The 26,010-nt window shown below is 35.8% G+C and overlaps 1 protein-coding gene across 1 annotated transcript in view; it reads right to left on the reverse strand.

The window, feature by feature from the left end:
* Positions 1–26,010, reverse strand: part of TRHDE (thyrotropin releasing hormone degrading enzyme) — a 216,162-nt gene that overhangs the window by 119,191 nt on the left and 70,961 nt on the right. The window contains exons 4-5 of the mRNA XM_061997273.1: positions 12,611–12,765; positions 5,853–5,966 (exon numbers count right to left, since the gene is read on the reverse strand). Coding sequence (XP_061853257.1) covers positions 5,853–5,966; positions 12,611–12,765 — 269 coding nt within the window. The remainder of the gene's footprint in view (positions 1–5,852; positions 5,967–12,610; positions 12,766–26,010) is intronic.

Here is a 26,010-nt window from a genome sequence, read left to right on the forward strand (position 1 = left end):
AGAGAACAAGTCTTATGAGAAGCAGCTGAGGGAGCTGGGTGTGTTTAGTTTGGACAAAAGGAGTCTGAGGAGAGACATGATCATTCTCTACAACTACCTGAAAGATGCTGTAGTGAGGTGGAGGTCAGGGTATTCCCCAAGTAATGAATCGTAGGAAAAGAGGAAATCGGCTCAAGTTGTGCTAAGGGAGGTTTAGATTGGAGATTATGAAGAACTTTTTCACTGAACGGGTTGTTGAGCGCTGGAACAGGCTGCCCAGATAAGCAGATGAGTCATCATTCCTGGAGATATTCACAAGACATGTAGATGAGACATTTAGGATCACAGTTTAGGGTTGGGTTTGGCAGTGTTAGGTTAGTTAATCTCTAAACATTAAGAGTTAACTACTTGAAGCTGAGAAATCCATATATCAATCCACCTTGCCAGAGCATAAAAAAGAAACTGTGCAAAAGAAAACCACCTGGAGATGGAAATTTACTTAGCTATAAGATAAATTTAGTATAAGGATTTCTAAACTGGTATACTTAAAAAGGTCCAGTAATTAACAACCAGAAGATCTTGCTGCTTACCTTTACACATCTCTTTTTTTTTTCCTGACAAAGTCAATTATACATGAGATTCTGGTTAATTTTACATTGAAAGCTTCCCCCATAGTTGAGTTGAAACAGAAAATCATACAGGACTGACTTCACTGAGCAGTTATTGGGAGAAAAAACACTCCATGTGGTATTAATTAAAGGCTTACTTTATACTGGCATGGGGAGACTTTAACCAAAAAAGAAGAGATGAAAGTAGTTTTAAAAAACAAGAGGCTGAATCTCTCTCAATGCTGAGCCAGCATGATATTTATGTTGGGTTAGAAGGATCAAGACAGCTACAGCTCAAGTCTGAAATGCCAGAATAATAATGAAATAAATCACAAAGGCCTGTGTTTTAAGTCTATTTCAAAACTCATAACGATTTTCAGTGTTTTCTATGAATCAAACAATGCCTAAAATAACTTTACCAATGAAGAGAACTACTTCAGGAGTCAATCTGAGTCAAACCATATTAAAGATTCACGTGTCTAATGGTCATAATTCACTTTTACTATTTCAACTGAGTCAATGAGAAAGGCAGTTAACATTTATCAAGAATTTGGGCAGCATGTTGCATGATGTTCAAAGTAGTTAATTAATGATGTTCAGTCAAATGTTTTTGTATTAACTTTTTTAGGCAGAGGTAGCTTCTTGCAGCAAGTATTTTTAACACAGAAATGTTGACATGCAACGTCATTATTTTCAGCTGCCTCTAGTAATGGCAGGATCATGTAGACTGGAACTTAACAGCATGAAGGAAGCACAGTTCACTTTCAGAAAGACAGCGCGTGCTCTTCCATGTAGACACAAAGTTTTACTCCGAATACTTTAATCATAATTTTTTAATACTAAGAGAATTTCTGGAAAATATGACCAACCTTAACTATAAACATAGTAAACACAAAGGAAAGTGGGAGATCTTATCCCAGAGCTTCAACAGACAGAGAAGACAGAGGTTTCAAAGCTATCACTGATGTACTACACCTTGACTCAGCCAATAAAGTTGTCAGCAAAGCTAATTTTTATATAATAAAGAAAAGGGAGAAGGCAGTTGGGCTCTGTGAAATGCTTTCTCAGCAGGAAGCCAGGTACTGATCGCTGAAGTATTTGATGTTCATTTGATGGATGAAAGGGAAAATTACATGCTAGTAATTCCTGCTGTCATACTTCTCAAAATCTGCCCCAATATCAGAGACATTCAAGGACAAACATGATGGTTCCTTCTACCAGAAAATCAGAAGGCAAAAGATCAGCCAATAAATTCCTGGATCTCTAAGCCTCAGCTGAATTCCTTCCTTTACAAAGCCACAAACAAAAGACTTCAGGATAATGAGAGAAACAAGCAGAAAGGAAGATGGACTATATAATTGGAAATGCGCCTCTGAAAGGAGGGAGGTGAGCAGTTGAGGAAAGATGGAACTATGAAGTAGAACGGAGTTTAATGTTGTAATTTTCCCTTTTCTCTGATCCTAAAACTATCAGAGGTACCTTCCATAGAGGTCAGAATTACCTTCTATCAGCTGTAAGATCTTACAGATCAAGAACTCACATCCAGCTGCTGTTGCTTTTTAGTGGCATGGAAAGACAACCAAACAGTTATATGGTGACCTCTCCTCTTTCTAAGCCATGAAATAGCAAGTCGGGGAATTCACATGCAGATGACTACTCTGCATACACATGATCAAGCAAAATTCACTGATCTCTGGGTAGAACAGCAGAACAGTTTGCAGAGACAGTTTTCTTTTTAAAATCATCCTCAAAACATATAAACAAATGTTTACACTTCCAAGACCTTGAAGAATGAGAGTTAAGAATTTGAGATATTTCAGAAGAAGAATTTTTTTTTAAATTCCTAATTTGTGGGATAAAGACGGCAAGAGGCTGAAATGGGAAGAATGGTTAATTCATTTTCATGGCAAATGTCTTAATAACTGTACAGTAGGGATATACTTGCCGCAAAATCAAAGGTAGCTTCAGCTTCAAGAGGAAAAAAGTGACACGCAAGGACTTTTTTATCTGACAGAAGGAAATGAGAATTTCTAGATTTGATATTCAATAACTTAAATTTTTTAAAAGATATTAAGACCAGTGGTGGAACCATGAATGATGTCAGCACAAAAAAAGGACACTTTCTTGTTTTAAAACCAGTAAAACTTCATCCACTTCCTCTGGAGAGTCCTGACGTATCTTATATTAATTACAACAGACAGCAGATACTTCCATCAGAATGATTCTTCATTCTGTTCTTCAAACTAAATTTTAATAGGAGGATCCAGGACATAAGGATGGCAAGGGTTTCACAAGGACTGGATTTCCTTTCTCATTATGATTATGTAAGCCTGATGAAGTAGAATCATAGAATCATAGAATGGTAGGGTTGGAAGGGACCTTTAGAGATCATCTAGTCCAACCCCTCTGCAGAAGCAGGTCCACTTAGATCAGGTCAAGTATGCAAATACCTCCTGGACAAGACAAGAAATTCTAAACCTGTTGGAAAGTTCAAGAAAGTGTTACAGCAGTTCAGTCAATATTGTTATCCATACATCTTTCTTGCAATCTAAAGAACCTAGAGAAGAAGGGAAAGCCAGAAAACGTTTCAGACAAAACCCATGGCCCTCTGCTATGTGCAGAACACAGTCAGTTTAAGTTATAATAGCTGTGAACATGCTCTCAAGAGTCTCAGGTTCAGCCACATCAAGTCTGTGAATGCCAGATAAGATGGACACTGAAAAATACTCAGCTCTGCTAAAAAAGAAGCAGAATCAGAAAAGTCACAGGAAAACTTTAGGGGTTTATGGAGCTTTAATGATGAAAGCTTGTGCCAGTAGACTATGCGACAAGTTAGGTAGGAAGATTCATTTGATTCAAATGTGTCAGTATTGTCCAAGTTGTATTTTCAGATAAAAGTCTTCTGCTTCTACATTGATCCAAAAGAAAATGTGACAAAAAATCTTTAATAAACTCTAAATAAGCTGAATTTGATATTTTCGTCTGTTTCTTAAGGAAACTTTCAAAGGTAACATTTCAGAATTGCAAGAGAAAGAAGTTAAATAACTTTCCCAATTCTTTAAAAATAAATATGATTTGGGCATATTACTCTGTTTTATGATTCAAAGAGATGTGATATCATACATCCTAACATAATCTATTTTTTTTTTCTACAGGGATTAATTACTGGCAAAAAAACACTACCCAGAATGCCAGAATATTGCTCTGTTTTAACATCATTACAGAGAATAAGCTTTGAAGTTCTCGGTTTTGCGACTGATTCATGAAGCTTGTACTGTCTCCTTCACTTTTTGTGGGGGGCTGTTTGGGGCTGTTTTACTTTTTATAAATGCTTACTTTTTATTTTCTCAAGTTTATAAATGTCAGTATGATCTGAACACTAAGTATGTTTTACGGTTTATTTTTTATAACAAAAATAACCAGAGACTCAAATTCCAGTAACTGTTAACTTTTGCTTCCTCTTCCTACAGTCTCTGTAATAAGGTTAATACATCACAGTATTGGTTTCTACTCTAGCCTGCAAAAGAATAGAGAATGTTTAAATGTTTAACCCATCAAATGTTCCATTTTGCTAATTTATTAATTATTTAAATATGTCACTATGGTTATTTTAATATCAAAGACCATGATATACAAAGCCTTGTGAAAAGCTTAGGTCTATCTTCTTTTTAATTTAAGGAAGAACTTGACAGATTAACACTTTTTTCAGGCACAGCAATGTTACTGTAGTTAATTTTAATTTATGCAGCACATGTCTGGTTTCCCAGTTTAACTGTCATACCTTGTTCAATCTATTCGCTTTGCCTATATTCTATATAGATGCCAGGATTTCACGTGATGGGCATGTCATTTGCATAACAGTGAATATTATATTCATTCCACAGAAATCTCAAGCAAATATTCCATATTCCAAATGACTTCTAAAGCAAAGTTATTCTGGATTTGTTAAACTGATTATGTGAAGAACAAACGACTGATGATTTGAAGATAAAATTCAGTGTATAAATGTTGTCATCTATGACATTTCAGCATGCTAAAATCATAAAGGCCTGCCAGATTTCATTGCATTCATAATTAGAATCATTACATTGTAATTCAGGATGTGTTTTTCATAAAGATGAAGAGAATGAATTTTAATACAGCCAAAGCCTAGTAAACCCAACAAGCCTACCTATGCAAGACAGATGTCAGTTCAGATAAAGATTTGTCTTCTTTTTCACAATGCAATTATAATTATAAACTAAAATTGACACATGAAAGAAAAAATTAAAATATTACAAATAATTTAAACTTCAGAAGAAGCACGTGTAAAGCAAAAGTACTTGTATACGACTATTTTATTTAAATTAGTTTTAATTCATAACTATAGCATCTTTACTTCATGGCACACAAAAGTTAATGGGATAAGAATAAATAATCACACAGAAATGAGAAAAAAACATTTCAGAAGTTAGTATGGAAGAGATTAAACAAAACATTCAAGTTACAACAAATCTCCATCAGGGAAGCTTTATTTATAACAAATATTTTGCCAAATAATTAAATGTGTAAACACAAAAGGACAGCAAACAGAAAAAAACCTCCAAAGGACAATTAATTTTACGTGGCAACCTTCAACATGGTTTCACACACAATCTTCTCATCCTGATGTCTCACATCTCATATTTTTCTTAAAAGCATAACATTTCTAGTCTATAGCAGTTAATATAAACTGGGACTTGACTAGGTATGACATGATATAGCAGAAGGACTCCAAAACAATGTCCCAGAATGGTCTTCTCAGTTTGCCCCCAGAGCTTAACATGTATTGCTAGATAGACAAATAACAGCAGGAAGATAAAAAGAGTAAACTTAGGGAGAGAAAAAATACCATAAGAAAAAAATATGCTCAGCTTCACAGCATGTTTTAGCCAAACACTTTTTCCCATTTCTTGTGTTTGTGGATAAAATTCAATATTCTTAATATTTTCAAAAATAGTCCATGTTAAAACTGCTTTAATCCACAATGTTCCTGAGCAGAGAGAGAGCAGTTGTTTGGACATTGGCTTATGATAGACATGACCTTATTTCTTTTGTAATAAATTGCACATTACACTTTTGGAATGCTGTCAAATTATTTCACACCTAGTGATTTTGCTTCATTGGACATCTGATACTTGCATGCATCATTTGGTATTTTTCAGCAGTCCCTGACTATAACAAAAGTATAACAGTAGAGCAGCTTTTCTGTGGAGTCTCCAAATTAAAAAAATGAAACCGACTTACCATGTTCCACCCTGGGTAGAGGTAGTCTGTCCCAACAAATTCAAAATAATGAGCAAAACCTTCTTTCAACCACACATCCTCCCACCAAACTGGAGTCACAAGGTCACCAAACCACTGCAAAGAAAATTCAAATACAACTTTTAGAAAACAGTATTTGCATACATCTCTCTGATATAGAACACATTCTTCACAACTTTTAATAAAAACAGTAGAGTATGCTACCCACTGAAATTCACTACTCTTTTTTTTCCATGTACTAATGAATTAAGACTTTACAGGATGAACATTACTGAAATAAAACACTAGAAAAGAACAAGCAGGTGAAAAGAAGCATGGAGGACCATATTCACAGTGTCTACTTTAGTTAGCTAAAGTAGATGCTCACTTGGGTTTAAGGGACTAACATACACAATGGACAGAAAAAGTAATATGACTCATCAACTGGAAACTTCACTGTATATAATGTGAACCTTGAAAAACCACAAACACAATCTCCATAACCCAGAACTCAATTTTATCATTTCTTTCTCTGTGATTTCTGCCCACAGATTTACAGTACTACTGATGCTCTGTTCATCAACCAGTTTCCTAAGGAAAGCAGTTTTACACAATAATGCCATCCCTCTGTGGGTAGGACTCAGATGACTAAAAGCAAGTAGCTGAAGAACATCGTAGAGTATGTGAGATATCACTACAGGCCCAGAAAATTTTATACAGGACTTACAGGAGATCTGCAGCCTTCTCAAAGAGCAGCCAGGCAGAGGGTATCTAGAATGGTATGGGCCAATTATGTTTATGCAAAGGTGACCACCTTCCCCGTTCCTCCCAGACTGCTCTTGAATTTGCAAACTGACTTTCATCTCATTTAGAAAGGACAGATATCTCAAAGATAATTAAATTCCTACAAAATTACATGAAGATCAGCAACTGAAAAGAGGAGAAAGACCTAAACTGCAAGCAAGGCAAGAGGGCAACCGTTAGATATTCTCTTCAGTAGCTATCAACAGCCACAAACCTGTCATGGTACAGTACATGTGGGTGTCAGAAGGGTTTTAAACAGCTGGGATGATCATTGGAAGAGAAATAAGGAAAAATTCAAAGGAAATCAAGCATCATCAATTCTTTGGCTGTGATGGATAATCCTGTTTAAATTATTGTAATGGCCTTGTGAAACTTGGACCATCATAACATCAGTGATAACAGCAGAAACACATAAACACTATTATGAAAACATATTTCATACTCTCCGTAGCATCTTTTTTTACAAATACCAAAACTTTGCTTCAGTAAAATTCTGTGCCAGTTTTTTTCTTAATGTGATTAGAAATGAGATTCATTCATAATCAACAGAGATAATTTTGAGCTTTCACAGAAAGGGAGCAGTAAATAAGTATACCAGAAGGAGAGACTCATGTCAGAGCAGAGGTCTTGCTGTTGACACTGTAATGAGAGTGGGGAACAAATGAAAGTGGAGTTGGCCAGTAAATGGTTTGCTTTCATGACGGTTGGCTTATTTGAAGGCTTTGTCTGGGACCTGAATGAATGGTCTCACTTCTTTGTGTGTCTTTCTGGAGTGAGAGTTGTGCCAAAGAAGGATCAATGCTGCAACGAGTATCCATAGTGAAGGGAACAGAGGGACTCCAAAGCACAAACTACAGAAACAGATTACCAGATTGCCACACGATGTTCAGTAAATGGGATTTCAATGAAAAAGATGAAGCGAAACATGACAATGAATGTCTTTGACAATCAACTCAAGACTTGATGAAGAAATGATGAGGTTGACAAAAGCTAGATTCACACACTAAGTGAAACTAAACAATGGATATTCAGTGATCATAATCTAGTTGAACGCTCTCAATAAATTAACTTTCTACATGATCAATAGAGATTGATACTGATCTTGAGAACATTTAAGAAAAAGGCAAAGAAATGCTGGAAATGCATTCATATAGATAATGCACTTCTCATAACTTGAAATTATAGAGTAGAATACCATCAGAGGAGCATGAAAGTTATATTTATACAATAGGTTTATTAAATGATTTGTAATGACAAACAGACTAAATAAAATACTACAGAGTCAATTTATTGAATTTCAAGAGGACTGCTGAACAACTATGAAACCAGTAACAGTTATGATATGCTGTGACTACTCAGACTTAAAAAAAACCAGTTCTAAAATTCATAATACATCCTCCAGAAACTCAAAATAATTAATAACATTATGATGTCACAAAAGAGAATTTCTTATACTCCTTTTTTAGCTTTCTAGGTTTGTTTATTTATTTATAAATGGTACAACTAAAAGTATTTGTTCAATTATCCACCTAAAGGAAGAAGTGGGTTAGAAGCATTAAAACAGCATGTGTTACCAATATGAAAATGTGGGGAATTTTACTTTACTGGTCTTGAATGCTATTAGAGATAGTTATGAGTGTGAGAGACAGAGCAGTCTCAGAGACTGCAATTAATGAAGCCAAGTTTTCCAGCAGAAAGATGTTATTACCTTCCTAGGTGTTACATGTCTGAAAGGAAGACATTATGTAAAGCACTTCATTTATTTAAGTAACTGTTTATTTATTTGTTTGTATATTTGACTACAGTCACTATTTGCCTGGAGTGAAGATCATTACTTCTTTTCATTTTGGAAAATAAAAATGAATTGAAATTATTGATTACATACATTTCTCATCTCCCTCAGGTATTATGTTCAGCTTGACATGCAGAAGGCACTTATTTTTCAAACACACTGAAAGGACACTCTATCCTATACGGTTTTTTCACAGATTATTAAAAAAACATTGATTTATATTTTTTTAATTTTCTTACTGCTTTCATGCCTCTTAAACTCAATCCGTCACACCGAGTTTTGTGCTCAGGTGGGAAAACTATCACAAAAAATCAAGGTGCATAAATTCTAACGACTCTTCTTCAAAGGCTGTAGGTGGGACTGATCTAGGATACACAAATAAAACCGATTATTACCTTAATACAATTAGTTTAATAAATTATGGTAATTATTTTTAGCCATCAGCTTAAGCCGCTAGAAATATGTGTATTTTGACCAACATCTCACATTTCAGGGACTGGAGGGGAAGTTTTTATGTAAAAACACTCATTCTTACAATTATTATTCTTTTTAATTAAATACATAAAATGTTCTAAAAGAACACTCAAGGTGCAATATCAAGCACTAGCAGCCTAAAAATATACTAAACTGAAGCTACCCATGTAACTTTAACGTGTCTATCTTAAAACATGTACCTAAAATATCTGGTCAAGCATTACAAAATCACCTATGAAGAAATCGGGGGAAAAAATACTTATTACACTCATTTTACCTGTATTTTGACAACCACATAATTTCTTCATCCTTTTGCAATGTTGCCTCTCATTTTGTATCCATCCTGAACACTGTGCTCAAGCATTAACACCCAGTATGTTTGGGAATACAGATTTTAAACAATCATATCTAAAGGTAACAATCCCAATTCTCAAGACTCATCATATTTTTCTAATCTTGTGAACAACTTTAGCAAAACAATTGCCGTATTACTCCAAGAATCAAGTGTGTCATATAGGTCAGTTTCTTACACGCTCATATATGCTCTGGAAGTCTAACAAACACAGGTTTAAACAGGGAAGATATAAACAGGAAAGACAGTGGAATTAAATCTAGCTGGAGGCTAGTAACCAGTGGTGCTCCCCAGAGCTCAGTGTTCTATTTAACATTTTTGTCAATAGTCTGGACTAGAGGATCAAGTACACCTTCAGTAAGTTTGCCAATTACACCAAGGTGGGTGAGTACATAAAGGGCAGGAAGGCTCTTCACAGGGATCTGGACAGGCTAGAGTGATGAGCTGAAGCCAACTGTATGAGGTTCAACAAAGACAACTGCTGAGTCCTGCACTTGGGCCACCAAAACTCACCGCAACATTACAGGCTTGGGGCAGAGTGGCTGGAAAGCTGTCCTGTAGAAAAGGATCTGGCGGTGTTGGTCAACAGCCACCTGAATATGAGCCAGCAGAAGCCAAGAAGGCCAACAGCACCCTGGATTGTATTAGAAATAGTGTGGCCAGCAGGATCAGGGAAGTGATTGTCCCCCTGTATTCAGCCCTCATGAGGCTGCATCTCAAATACTGTGTTCAGTTCTGGGCCCCTTACTACAAGAAAGACATTGAGGTGGTGGAGCATGTCCAGAGACGAGCAGCAAAGCTGATGAAGGGTCTAGAGAACAAGTTGAGGAGTGGCTGAGGTTGGTTAGCATAGAGCAAGCTGAGAAGGAGATATGATCACTCTCTACAACTACCTGAAGAGGGGTTGTAGTGAGGTGGCAGTCAATCTCTTCTCTCAAGTAACAAATGATAGAACACATGGAAAGAGATTTAAGTTGTACCAGGGGAGGTTTAGATTGGACATTATGAAGTACTTTTTCACTGAGAGGGTTATTAAGCATTGGAACATGCTCCCCAGGGAGGTGGTGGAGTCACCATTTCAGTAGATATTCAGTAGATATTTTAGACATGTAGATGAGGTGCTGTGAGGTATGGTTTAGTGATGGGCCTGCCAGTCTGAGGGTAGTGGTTGGACTTGATGACCTTAAAGGTCTTCTCCAACTGAAACCATTCCAGGAGTCTATAATACAATTCTTAAGAAGAAGAAAAAAAAAATGTATTTTAGCAAAAAGTATTTTAGGAGAGTTATTTTTTCTCTTAGAGAATTTTTTTAAAAACAACCAATAAATAAAAAGAGAAACTGGAGATAGTGATTCTGTTTTTGTCTGTGCCAGAAGTTATTTTGCTTAATCTCTGTTATTCCATGTGTAAATATGAGTGAAGTTGAGGAATATTCATATGCCACAATAGGTCAGCAGGCAAGATGATGTAAAGCAAAAGTGGATGAAAAATGTGGTGAATAATTAACAACTTGATAGCAGAAGCAAGAGATCCTGGACCGAATCTGGTCTCAGTACAATACATTTTCAGCTAGGGTAGTGTGTTTACAGTTCCTGCTCTACACCATCCACAGCTAAAGTTTCCTGGAGTTGTTTATGAGTACTCTAAGAAAAAAGCAGGGAAAAAAAGTTAAATCAAGACAATAATGTGATGGAGGTGTTAGACAGTGTTGTGTGGCTTGCATTTTTTGAGGGTTTCTCCCTTTAAATTTTATTTGGAGATGCGATTCTGCATTCTGCATCTAATATTTCTTCCACCTGAGTATTTTTTGTTTTGGCTAGTTATCCAGTGAAGCAGCTGAGTGAGGACCTGTTCTGCCTGGCACTAAAACGGAAACAAGAAGAACATGAATGGAGGAAGACATTCTAATAGAGCGGACAGCACTGCAAGTAATATTAACATGAACACCAAGTAAACCTTCTCATTTGCAAATTTAAGGTCATAAAAGCACTCTACAATGATACTGCTACCCTAAAATAAATTCAAATACAGTTTTCAACCATTTCATGATCCTCTGATAACACCAGAGCAATATAAAAAGGCTTTGGTTTCAATGAGAATCAAATAAACAAACTTGACAAGTTACTGATGTGGTAATTGCCCACATCTGAAGTACAAATTGTTTTGGAAGCAGAGGAAATTATTAAAGCGATGCAAAGAGTAACTGGAAGCAATAGAATAACATCAGAAAAAGGAAGACTTAAGTTGAATGCTAGGAAGAAGTTACTGACCATTAGATTTAATCAAAAGGTTTTAAGGGAAGCAACGTAACCCTGTAATCAGGAGCACTGAACCCGGCACTACAAAACGTACCACACAGAAGAATCTAATACTAACAGAAGCCAAGATTTGATGACCTAATATGTGTTTTCCACACCTGATTCCTAAGGCACTGCAATTTTTTTTCTAGCTGAACAGTGTGCAATATTGTGCAATTGTACTGCACAACACAGAGTATGTAACAAAAATCGGATGATCGCATTGAGAACAAACCAGCAGTAACTTTCAATAAAAATTTCATGTTGTAGCTGAGGACTGCATATCCATTGACAGATTTAATGTGAAATATGAATATGAACCAAACATTATTATTTCCAGGTTATCTAGCAGAACTCCATTATAAAGGTTCCCTTTTATATGGTACTTTTTATTTGCAGAAAGTGTTAAGAATTTGCACTGCCTTTTAAAGAATACTGTGTAAAGTCACAGATGTAAGCCATGCTGATTACACAGTAGGGTTTCATTCATTTTAACCTGAAGGCTACGATTACGCCTCTTATGAGTGCAAGAAAGAGTTTCCTGCCCCTGCAGCTAATTTCTTCAATAACATTTGCATTCCACTCAATATTACTAAACATTCATAATGTGTTTAGTTTGAGATAAGAAGATGGAAGAAATGTAAAATAAATTGTAATATGGGTTTATTACAAAGTTTTCTTATTGATAAAAAAGATCCTGTACATGTAAAGATTCAATTAGGCATCTTTAGTGAACAGAGGGTCAATAACATTTTTTTTAAAGAAAACAGAAATATGTGCATAAATGAGGAAGAAGATGATTACCAAATTGATTTATAGAAAACGGGTAAGCTGTTTGCTGGTACTAATTTTCTCTTCTATCTCCATATTGAGTCTTTCCAGCTTCTTGTAGTGATGAGCCTTACAGATCTCTGTGTTATTTGGACTCCATTTAAAAGAAAAGTTGTAACTGTCTATGTGAACAATACAAATTCATCTTCTGTTTTGAAAAGGAATGCATGGTTTCTGATATTAATACCAAGTATCTGAACACCTTTAATACCTGATGACACAGCTCATGTACAATGACCATGGTGACATCCAGTAGGTATGATATAGAAGAAATGCTTGGATCTAGCAGTATCCTTTGCTCCACAAAAACACTTAGCCCCCAGTTCTCCATAGCAGCATATGGATGCTTAGGCACAGCTAACAGATCTAGAAATAGAAAAAATATATGTTAAGTCCTTGTGAGAGATACTATGATAAAGAATTATTGTAGGTAAGGCCATAAATGATCAGTAAAATCATTTTAAATAACATACATGTAGAAAAAAACCTTAATTTCAGCTCTCTGGTAACATCATTTAGGAAACACTAATAAAGTTAATTTTTTAACTTACGACACTATCTGTTCACTCATGACTACCTTGTTATTGTTATAATACAGTACTAAGTATTTCTAATCGAAGTTTTCTATACAGAATCCATCTTTTTTACAATAGGTTTTTATTTACTTTTGTGTTTTATACTCTTTCTCATTTTAATACACCGTATCAATGTAATAACACAGACTTTTGGCAGAGGTTTTTTTTTAATCTTTTTATTGAAGTGACTCCTTTATGAATATTTTACACATCAAACTTTATGTAAGGAATGACTTTAAGGGAAGCACTGAAGAAATACTGCTTTGCAACAACCAGAAAGATGGCAAACTGTTTAGAATCACCAGTTCTTACAAAACACAGCATCTTTCAGTGTGCACTTGTGCTAGCATGCATGCTCTGAGAACAGGACTGCTGACAGCCACCTCTCAGCCCTACAGGCTGGAACAATGGTGGCATACAGAACTTCAGCAGTATTACTTCAGTTTTGTATTCAGTAAGTGACATAATACTAGGAAGAAGATGAGAAGGTCCTTCATAAGGTAAAAAAAAAAAAAAAAAAAAAAAAATCTCAGCATCAGGAGGCTGAAAAAGTTAATATTACAATGTCTCTTCCATATGTTACAAAAATCTTACTACAGAACATTGAGAAGCCACCAAAACTATCAGTGTGGAAATAAATCTAAAATTACATTAAATTCACACAGGGAATAAATCAATACACAATGATGCTTCATGGTAAAAACATCTGAAAGAAACACAGAAACAACTTGTATGCCTACAAGAAGCCCAGTACAACCTGTGTAGAAATCAGACAGAATTTTGGCAGCTACACTTCACGTCAGCATGGTGTTCCCTTCAGTCAAACTAATTATCCTGGCTTCTTAATTAATTAGTCTGGCTGCTACACTCCTCTCATTTGTCCATATTACTTCTCGTTCCAAATCGAGTTCGTTCGCAGTTAACACATCTACGTAGTACTTCACTAGGTGGGATTAAAGTTCTACGGGTTGACTTCCTAACCTGAAGAAAAATTCTGACCTCCTTATTCTAAATAATACTCTAAATTACATCACAGCACTGACACATCTACATTTGTCTATTCTGGCTTTCTGATAAATGTGGTGGAATTGGCTTGGAGAATAGCTTGACAGTGGGAGCTCTACTTCAGGATTCACAGGAAGTTGCCACTGAAATTTCAGGAATGGAGAACTTGGATGTATTCCAGGACTCTCGAAAAGGGCCTGTGCTGCAAGCATAAAAATACCAGCCTTCAAGTGGAAGCACAGAGACAGTCTCGCAGCTACTTCCAAATACAAGCAAACTAAAAATACGCAAACTACAAACAGAGACATACTACAAATGTTAAAGAATAAATATTTTCTATAAAGGCAGACACTAGAACAAGAATATAACTACACAAAATAAAGCAAAAGTCCAAAATGCAGTGTTCAAGATTAGACATGCAAGTAAATTCAAAATTCGATGCTTTCCTTTTTTTCTTCAGGTGAAGTTTGAACTGTACTAATTTTTTAGAAAAACTGCAATTTGTTATACACGATATGCAAAATGAAAGACTCCTGTCTGTTATACAAAGGAGGGATAAGGAGGGATAAAAACCACAAAGGCTTCTGAGTGAAATCACTGAAGTTAACAGTAAATCTTCATTAACATAAAACAGGGCTCTCCCGTTCTCAACTCTGTAAAGAAAGCCGTAACTTCTACAGCGATTAAACTTTCCTCCAAAAGACATCTTCAGAAGAAGTATACAGAAATACGCTGTTCTTATTTACACCAATTAAGTTTTCAGTAATTCCACTCAAATAAGCAAAACAACATGGAAATAGAACTAGCACAAAAGCAAAACCAGTTCCCAACTTTGAACTGATCCTTTTATTTCCTTTCTCTTCTTTGAATTCATTCATAGCTTTTGGTCCTTCTTGTGAGTCAAAATGGGCAGATTTCATCAGTGTCAGATAGTAATAAACTGGAATAACTCTTCAAAACTGGGAAACTAAGGTGAGGTTTCACACTAAACACCTTTGCAGGCTAATTGCAGACTGTCTTTCACTATTTGTGTCATCAATATTGTTCTGCTGGTTTAGACTGATACTTTATGGCACTGACACACCAATAAAACCTTCCAATCTGATGGACGGCTAACTGCCTTGCAGGTAGACAACCGCAGAGGGATATTTATAAATCACTTTCATCCAACACAGCCCTGTTGCTCTGCAAGCCTGGAAACTCCTCTCATGCAGCTAATGCTCAAAGGGCTTTTTTGAACAGACAAAACAAAATGTAATAGATAACCCTGTTGCTTTCCAGAATGCTAATCCTTGCAGGTGACATGAGCATACCAATAATACTGAATCAATGAAGAAGTGTACTACAACATCTGAACACACTCCTACCTTGTCCTAGTGCAGGGCATGACACAGTGCACTTTAATGCCAAAGAAGAGATTTTCTTAATCACCAGTGGTTGACAGAATGGACTCTGATCATACTCACTATTCTAAAATGAGAAATCTTTTGCTTCTCATTGTCCATGTCTAAACTCTGAATGCCCAAGCCTTGATGTTAATTTAGAAATGAAGTTTCTACTCCCTTTAAATAAAATTCCAAACATGCCTAGTTTTGTGGTAAACGACACAATAATCTATATCTTCCTCTGGGGAGTCATAAATGTTTGACTTCAGAGGAACTATGTTTGATATTCAAGTGTCAACATGAGAATTTGTCTTTCCCTCTGTTTATTACACCATTAGAGCATCAAGGAAGGTATCCTGTGCTCCTGGAAGTGACATCTGTTAAGGTTTTTGTGCATTTTTAAAGGAGTAAAGTACAAAAGAAGGAATGATGATGCATATTTTGATAGAAGAATCATTCACAGATACTACTGCTCAAAAGTGTTCTGCACTAACTGCAAAATGTGAGCTACTGAATATATAACAGCTTGTGTGCATGCTGCATCCAGTTACTCTGCACACTATTTAATTAAATTCGTTGTAAAGCACTTGTGAATGTTTGATTATGTGGATATTGCTGGGGAAATAGAAATGCGTGTTACTGCTTGCAGAGAATAATATCCTCATACATCAAAAAACTGTTACTTGAGATTTTCTGATACAGCAGTGCACAGAGTCTCTGTACTGTTTGAATAATAGAGGGTTTCCACCTCTTGGCCTTCACAGAGACTAAATTCACGACCAAGAAGTAAAAACTATATAGCTAAAATAAAATTACCAGAAAAGACATCAGGACAAAAACATACTGGAACATCACATTAAACATACTACACTGGCACAACTATTCAAATACAACTATAACATTTGGACATTTTAAAAATCTATTTCTATGTGAATTTCATTAAAAACGTCCCAAGTCACTAAAACTATACATAGTTCAACAACTTCTTTTATTTTCAAAGGTTTAATTGAATGATATTATTAACCAGTATCATCAAAAGAGAAATTACCAGTTTAACACCTAAGCTCGTCACAAAGCAAGTCAGCATTTGATTGGTTTTTAACCTTATTTATGAACTTAGTATCTGTGCAGTAGTATTAAAAAGGTGTTACATTCCCCAAAGAACAAAACTGGGAACATCACTCTTGCTTTAAATGATAGCCAGGTTAGAATTGAATAGGATTAAATGCAAAACAAGATCCAATATTCTTGTACAGAATATCTTGAATTTGGAGGTCTTTCCCCTTTCCTTTAGCATCTGTTATCATACATGATAGATCTGCCAAATAAATCTGAGAGCCTTAAAACACTGCAACTTATAAATGAGAATATACAGTGAGAAACAAGAATTTTCTGTCAAACATCTTTACACAGATATTTTCCTTAATAAAATCAAGAGGCACTCAGAGAGAAACTGTTCACTCCATGAATTCCATGTTTTTCCCTTATAATCCCTATTTTAATTACAAAAATGACACTATTAAATAATTTGAATGGACCTTTCTGCTTCTTACAATGTTATTTTCATTCATTACTTCAGAGAGACTTTCTTCTAGATATCAGGTATAGATTTCTTGCTACCCAGTATTTCACTTTTTTGACAACAAAATTAAGAGAATGCATAAGTAATATCAGTTTATTTTGTTCTCGACAAATGAAAACATGAAGTATGGTTTTGCCCTTTCCTAATGCTGAATAATTCAGTCAATAGCTTTATTAAATCTCTCTGAAGGTCTTGTGCAATTTCCTAAATGAACTATTTACTAAAAGAGTTTCCATTTCAGAGACTCAAAATCCTTAATCAAAGTCATTTATTTTACTAAGAATAAGTGAAAGATGCTTTTCTATAACAGAATACCATTTGATGATTTATGCAGATTTTAAGGACTAAGCCAATTACAAAAGTGACAGCTCTGGTTAAAAGCCATTAAGTCAAACAGTTGTTACTGTAAGAAATATCCACATTTTCTATGGATTAAGAACTACTGACAACAGTACTTAGAAGAAATACCTACTGAAAAACTTTCTTTTCTGCACTGTTTGCTTACAAGTTTTCCTTGTATACACTTGCATCCCCTGAACTTCTCAGAGCTTGGTGAAAGCTCTCTGAAGCCAACAGGAAGCTCTCCAACTGATTGCAAGAGCAGAAAAAAAGCACAACTAATGGATTTGAATGGTCACCTTGAGACATTTGCAGAAGTCCGATTTTCAGAAAATACTATGTGCACGTTTCCTGAAATCTAAACCAGTTCAGTGTCTCACTCTTGGCACTTAGGACTTAGCTACCTTAAATTAGCTGTTTTCTATTACTTAAACTAGAGCCAAATAGTATTATTCTGTCTTCTCTCACTACACGAAAGGCATTCAAACACACCAAAGTTGCAAACAACCTGGATGATAGCCCCAAGGGATATCTTCAACTACATTTCTGTTTACCCAAACGCTTATTCTGGCACCCATCAATTTTTATCTCCAACAATATCCTTCTGTAAGCATGACACTTACCAACCCACATGGACGTTAGCCTGCAGAGTTAATGCAAAGGTCTAAAACTGTTTGCCATTATTTCAGTCAAATCAAATGGCTTGTTGGAGACCCTGAGGAGAAATCACTGACACACAGCAGTTTATTGCTGGGTTTTTTATTGCTTCTTATTGCTGCACAAAGTATTACTTAACATTAACTGACATAAACAATGGCCGGATTTCCAGAGTGTTTGATATGAATAGCAGATGCTTAATGCAATGTGAATGTTAAAGGATCCGGAGGGGGGGGGGGGGAAGTGGGAGAGAAAGCTGGGGAAGGTAAAGGGGGAGAATAAGCAGTGATACAGACAGAAAAACTTTGCTACTCTTTCAAGCAGCAGAGCCTTGACATTGAGTGATGGTTAGTTTACAGTTTAAGAAAATAAAACAGCAATTTGACATGCATATTATTAAATTGCTTTCCATTTTCCTAACTCCAATCTATAAATCACTGCTTTATTATTTCAAAGTATATCAAATGAGTCAATGTTAAAATGAAAAATGAATGCAATTGCCCATTGAGGCTGAATTATGTATCATCTTAGTTTTATCGATCTCTATATGAACAATGCCTTTCTTTTAAGTAATACCTGGACAGATCATTATGAATTGTTGCACAGCAATAAACAATGAAAAAAACCAAATCTTTCACAAAGTTTCTTTATAAATATGAACTGTCCAACCTTCTGTTTGATATAGGTATTCTAAACTCCTCTTGGACATATGTTAGAACATGGAGTTACATAGAACAAATCAAGATGTGGACTGAAATCAACTCAAGTTTCTGTTACTCTAAGTTACAGGGCTAGCACTGTATGCGTATCCCTTACAGTATATAAACAACAGATGAACACAGAAAATACATTCCAACTCTTCAGCACTGAAAGATCTGGAGAGCGGAAAAACAAGGAATTTCTTTTGCCTTCATAAATACTGTTTCTAACGTAAATACTAAGAGCATTGACATGATGGAAAATTGCCAACAGCCATTTTCCTGCCACCACAGTTAATAGAGCATGAAGATTCTACAGCTGAAAACAACACGTCACCGATTACCAAGCACTTCCAGTATGAATACCACTGCAAAGAAAACTATCAAGTGCTACTGTTCCTTCCCTTCACTGCAAATCTGAGGTGCAGGAACACAGAAACCTCCAGAAATTCCTACTACTTAAGAATTACAATTAGGTAAAATAAATCTTTTTATCTGGCATACATAAAACTGATTTGTGTCACAACAATACAGACATGAATGTTTTCATTAGTACAAGGCTCTATATACCCAAATTTACATCTTTTGTATTTGCTTTAAAGTGAGATTGTATTAAAAGGTGATGGGTAGAGTTTAGCAGTGAAAGTAGAAACAGGAATTTTGGGAAGATGGGCAGATATTTCACTTTACCAGTATCTCAAAAATATGTATCACAATATTGCATCTGAAGATAAAATTACAATATAGATAATCATATGCACTTGGACTAGATGATATTTTGAGGTCCCTTCCAGTGCACCGCATCTATCTTCTCCTCTTCTTCAGAGTAAGATGAAGAAACACAAATGGACTGTCCCAGATTACTCTTAAGATATTGTTTCTACATCTTAGTCTTCTTTTAGTACTTATCCTAAGTCCTAAAAAAAAATATATCTTACATTCTTATGCAAACTCTTTAGATAATATTAGATCAGGATAAATTTTTACCATATTAATAGTAAAAACAGTAACTTATTTATCAGTTTAACACATCAAGAATCAAGAACTTTCTGAAATATATAACAAAAAAAAGTCATCTGGAACTGCAATGAAACATGAATAACAAGAGACTCATTCTGTTCTCATGCAAGCCCACCTACCCCTTCTCACTCATGCCTGAGGATGTAACCACTTAAAATAAGTGTTCACAAAGAGGTTCACAAGGAACACCCTGATGGACCAGTGGGAACAAAATTTGAAAGGCAAAGCTTAACTTCTTGGTGCATTTAGATATTCTCAGGAGATTTAACTAATTGAATTTTCTCCTGTTTCCTGTTCCGGGTCAGCATAGGCACAGGCTGCCAGCCATGTGCTGTGCAGTTAGCTGTCAAAGGTGAAAAAACACAGTTAAAAAGAAAGTAAGTAAGCTTGTGACAGAAAAATGTCCATCCTTCTCTACAGTTACTCCAGATTTCCCAGTAAAACACAGTGCCAGAACCTGAAGCTGTAAGCAGCTTCCCTGGTACAGGAAGGCTGAGCAATGGGCTCTGCTCAGCCCACGTTCCAGTATGCTGAGGCAGGTAATAGTACATCTCTGAATAAATAGAGTCTTTTTAAAGCATCTTGGGCCAAGAGTTACTCCTCAATCCAACATGATTATTAGTAGTGAAAAAAAAAAAAGTAAAAATAAAATAAAGAATTAAAGGAAATAAGCAGGATGGAAAAGTAGAGTAGCTGAAACCTTCACCAGAGCATGGAAAACAATGGGAAAAGATGAAAATTATGCTTTGGAAGCAATAGGTAGCAGTGAAAAGAATAACAATTAGAAAGTAGCCTTCTCTCTGACAGTTGTGGTTTCAGATATATTTGAAGTGTTTAATAGTTTCAATTAATCCAGACAATAGAACCAAAACACGAAAGTGTGTTACAAAAACAGAAGAATACCAAATACCATGTAAATTAAAAACTCTAGAAAGAACTGGTTTTAATCTGAGGTTATGAAAGAAAAGTGATATACTAAAGACAGGCTGGTGACTGATGCAAACTAAACTGTACTTACTGAAGTTTGGTAAGGAGCTAACAAGAGCTGAGAACAGAATTGGTTGTGACAGACTTGGGATAAGTACTTCAATGACAGACCACTAGGAGACTCAGAAAGAAGGAAAAGTAGAGCCTGACAGAAAACAGGAGTCATCCAGTCCAGAACAAAGTTTATAGAGATCAGACATGTCTCTGACAGGGTGATTTAAGATTGATAATTCAATATCCCACCAGAAAAGAAATCTGAGACAGAAAATGATGTAGAGCTCAGAGAACATGCAGAACTGCACACACAATGACAACCTGGACAAGCGACAGTTCTCTTCAGCGTGGGGGAAGAAATATTGGAAAGGTGATGGATTAAATCTCTTCCTTCCACTGATGAAGTGACTATATTGACAAAGGGGATGATGACAGCAACACCAACTCCTTTAAGTATTTCCTGGGTACTTTTATGATACACAAACCAGGGTACGGTATTGCTACACTTTTGTGTAAAATATGCCTTATTAGTTCCCTTAAATCACATTTAAGCCAAATTAAGGTGAAAAATCAGTAACAAATTTTATCAATAACTTTCAACACAGACAACGCCGTAATGAACACTTACAAAAGTTTACACCAAATAAACAAAATCTATGCTTAATGTATTTACACTGATCCATACTTACATCCATATTGAGCTGGCACTGACAAGCTGGAAATCATGGCTCTGACCTTTGTGTACACCTTATGTTTCATGTTTTCTCTATCAGCAAAAAATTATTTGGAAATTCTGCTCTGAGATTTTGACTGCAAGATATGAACTTCTCCTGGAACATGTTCAGGTGCATTCTTCCACTCTCTCTTTGGTCTCCGTATTTCTGCATGTCCTTTGCTTAAACCACAACAGGCTTTTACCAATCTTACTTTTGACATGTTCCTCGGATCTGAACAGAGAACTTTTCATACTCACTCGTTCTCTTTCCCCTATTTTCAAGACGCAGTCTGTCAATTTTTCTTAATAGTGCTTGTTTACTTCCTTAGATGTGCAAACATTTGTTTGTTAGACTAGAAGTTATATTCCATACTAAAATGTCTGGTAAACAGCTTCTAACTTCAATGTGGGGATACAAACATTTCCCCCTCATTTTGATAATTCATTTGCATTTTTTAGTGTGTAATGTGACCTCCACTGGAGTTTTCATTCTGCATCACTCTTTACCTGCATTATACAAAGTTCTAAATAGAATAAAATGTATGCAGCTCATTACTGACTGCTAACTGAGACTAGTAATGCAAACATACCAGTAATGAACCACTTTGGGATAGCAGTGGGCTTACAACAACTGATTCCAATTGCGGCTTCACTGCTCTCGAAGTCACAGAGCACAGTACAACAACTACAGGATTTAACAAGCAAGACAACATAAAGTACGTATGTCTTCCCTTACTTTTGCACAAGGAAAAGTCAATGTAAAATTGGAGCTTATTTTTATTGCCTATGAGGGGAGGAATTTTGAGAGATCATTGATGTTGAATATTTCTAAGTTAGACATGCAAAATTCTGGCAGATGCCATTTGAAAAGGTTATGCATTCATCTTGTAATGGCACAGACTGGGTATCAAGTTTTATCACAGTAACACTTCATATGGGGAAAAACTAGGAAGAGATAGCAAGAGGCTTTGGCAACTTTGAAAAAAAAAATCAAATGCCACACTAAACACACAACAAAACACATAAGATCATAGAATGGAAGCACTGTACTGGAAGTACAGAGAGCTGTTAATGCGCAAAGATGCACAAGTAAATCACGAGGGCAGCATTATCATCATGCCTAGAAATCAGAAAAGATAGTGAGATTCCCTGGAATAATGGAATAGGCAACCAAATGTAGGGGTTTTAATCAGCAACTACTGTGGGCACTACTGAGAAATCTCATTTACAGACATTAGAAAAGTCCGTGGAAAGGCAACAAGAACTGAGACAAAGAGATCTCCCTGTAATTCCAAATCACTTCAGAAACAGTATGATAGGAAACAAAACTAAATTCTCCAAGTACCTTTAACATGGTATCATTGCAGTTCTCTACCAGAATCACAGAATGGTTGAGACTAAAAGGGACCTCTAGAGATCATCTTGTGCAACTCCTCTGCTCAAGGAAAGACACCAAGAGACAGTTGCCCAGGACTGTGTCCAGATAGCTTTTTAATATCTCCAAGGATTGAGACTCCACAATCGCTGGGCCACCTGTGACAGTGGTTGGTCACTCTCACTGTGAAGTATTGAAATAACTCACTTCAGCAACTGTTTATTTATTAACTAGAGATGTCAACACTTAATGTCCATGTACTCCACCTTTTGGAAGAACTTTCCATAGCCAGAAGGGCTTCAGAGAAGTTCTCGGGAACTCTGAAAATGAACAAACCCTCAGGAGGCATGTAGTTTGAGAATTTCTGAGGGAACGGCTTTACATGGTGAAGTTGTACTTGAGGGCAAACTACAAACACAAAAATTAGTGATAAGAGAATTCAATGACCACATGAACATCAAAGATGTTAAAGGAAAAAACAGCAGTTAAATAAGATGAAGTAGCAAAAGAAACCATAAAAAAAAAAAAATAGTAAAGTGAACATACAGCAGACAGAAATTCAGTATAACCAATTGCACCTACCAGGTAACAGAAGCTGCTTATCTTCCTGATCAGCCCTTTCATTGGCAGCAAGAAAGAGACCAAAACAGATGCAGTACGTTCTCCTCCTAAAACAGAACTAGTTTTCCAAGTACAATTTTGTCTCTGCTGCATGTTATACCATGGCACTACAAAGTCATGGATATAAATGTCTGCTCTCAGTAAAACTAGCCCACTGAACATATAAACTTTTCCAATTATACAGAAATCAGAACAGTAGAATTTCATTCCCTGCATCACAGATTTAAACATTAAAGTTACACTAAAGAACCATAAGAAAGTTAGGTTCACAAACCTCATCAAAACTTGATAACCTATGAATAATTTACATTAAAATAATATAGTTTTCATTTTAAAGTGTTTTTATTATGAAGACTTTTCTCTTTTAGAATAATAATTTTTCCACACTATCTTGCTTCCTTATTATTTACAGAAAAAACAATTTCTGATCATTCCACTTAAAAGAAAAAGAATCCTATTAAAGTTTTTGCTGAATCGGTAATGTTTGATGAAGACCATGAAAGAGCACACAGGCTTTTCTTTTCAGAAAATGTAAGAATAAGTTGCACAAAATCAGTATTGCAGAGTCTATTAAAAGAAACATAATAACGTGCTAGATCTTCCATACAATGAAAGAAACAAAGAACAACTGGTATGGGATCATAGACATCCACCATTTAGATATTTGTAAATATTAATGAGATGCCCCCTACAGTACTTGAATCTAGAAAATCTTTTTGTTTTGTCTCACAGCAACACAGCTCAGACTACATAGATAGTGTATGCACATCACAGAAGTGTTCTTAAAAATCTTAATACAAGGTACCATCACAGACGTATAGCAAACTTAGTAAGCCAGCACTCCAAATCATCAAGTCATCTGCACTGAATGTGTGTGAGAGTCACACTTTATGAAATAAGTTATCCTTCAAGCTGAAGACATCAACCTCTCCTTCTAAAAGACCGACTATAAAACAGCCTGAATGAAACAGTGTTTTCATGTAGTTCCTGGTCCTCTTTCAGTGCTGGAACAATGTCTAACAGTGTTGGTTCAAATGTACATCAGATTCAAAAGGACTAAGGACTTGCTTAAAGCAAATGATTAAGTATGGGGAAGATCAAAGCTTAGCACTTCACTGACATCTGAGAATGCAAATGAGAGATGCAAAAGAGGATGAAGGAAAACAAAGGAGAACTGGGGGATTCTTTCCTGCTGCAAGCATTAAAAATTTGCTGGTTTAAACTAAACAATGTCAATTATACCAGCGGAGGAACCTTCTCCTTATCTCATGGCTTTACTTGATGAAAAGCATGTTACAGCATTTCTATAAGAGGACAATTTGTTTTGTTTTTTCATACCATTATTTTGATACTCCTCAGAAGATATTTTACTCTTAAAGCCAGTTTTGTTCTCTCATTTAACAAACACTGATTTTTTTTTTCCCTGTCTGCATTTCAAATTGAGCTAAAAACAAGCAAGACTGTTTTTGTTACATACTTTCAAAGGTGCTGAACCTCCTCTGGCTATCTGGAATAAAAATCCACAGCTGTGACTAGTTCTTTATTGTTATTCCAATCCAAATTTCTTCTTTAAAGCTTCAATAGCTATTTAAAAGAAGTATACTGCATCCTTCTTCCAAGATGACAGGGAAGGTACTGCCCTTTGCATTACCATATACAATCTCAGTACATTCCTTGCTGTCTGCTTTGCATGGCACTTCAATTTGCTGTCAGCTTGCAGATATTATAGTGATGACCAAAGATAGTCATCCACGGAGACAAATTACTGGGGGTTTCAAGAATACTAGCTCCACTGCCAACAAGAAAAACTGAAACATGTATTTCTCAAAAGGCACTTCTGCCTCTTGCCACAGCTATATCATAGAATTATAGAATCATTCAGATTGGAAGAGGCCTTTAAGATAATCAAGCCCAACCACTAACCTCACACTGCCAAGCCCACCACTAAACTATGTCCCTCAGTACATCATCAATGTGTCTTTTAAATATCTACTGAAATGGTGACTCCATCACCTCCCTGGGCAGTCTCAGTGGAAAGATTTTTCCTAATCTCCAATCTAAGCCTCCCCTGGTACAACTTGAGCCCATTTCCTCTTGTCCTATCATTCACTACTTGGGAGAAGAGATTGACTTCCACTTCACTACAACCTCCTTTCAAGTAGTTGTAGCGAGTGATCATGTCTCCCCTCAGCCTCCTCTTTTCCAGACTAAACAACCCCAGCTCCCTCAGCCACTCCTCATAAGATTTGTTCTACACAAGGAACTGCTATTTCATTTACAAGTGAATCTTTAGTGTCACGGTGACAAGACAAATTTCAGCAAACAGTGTAATAGGCTTGACATAGAGTGTTGAAGAACAAAATTATCATCTGCCTTTTCAAATTTTAGTATTAAAGTAAGCAATGGAAAATTTTCGAAGCATCAGACAAAAGACAAATAATCCCAATCATGACAGATCCAGTAGAGCACATTCTTCCATTTGGTATTTAATGTTCTAGATACCTTTTCCCACAGACATTGTCTCATAATTTAATTTTAATTATTTTTTGTAACAACTGTACAGCTTGGCTTCAATTGAAAACAAAGTTCTAAAGACAATGAATTAATTTAATGCAATATATAATGCACAGAAATTCATGGATTATAGAATATATTCTA

The sequence above is a fragment of the Colius striatus genome, chromosome 1 (genome assembly GCF_028858725.1).
Source record: "Colius striatus isolate bColStr4 chromosome 1, bColStr4.1.hap1, whole genome shotgun sequence".
In the NCBI taxonomy this organism is placed as follows: Eukaryota; Metazoa; Chordata; class Aves; order Coliiformes; family Coliidae; genus Colius; species Colius striatus.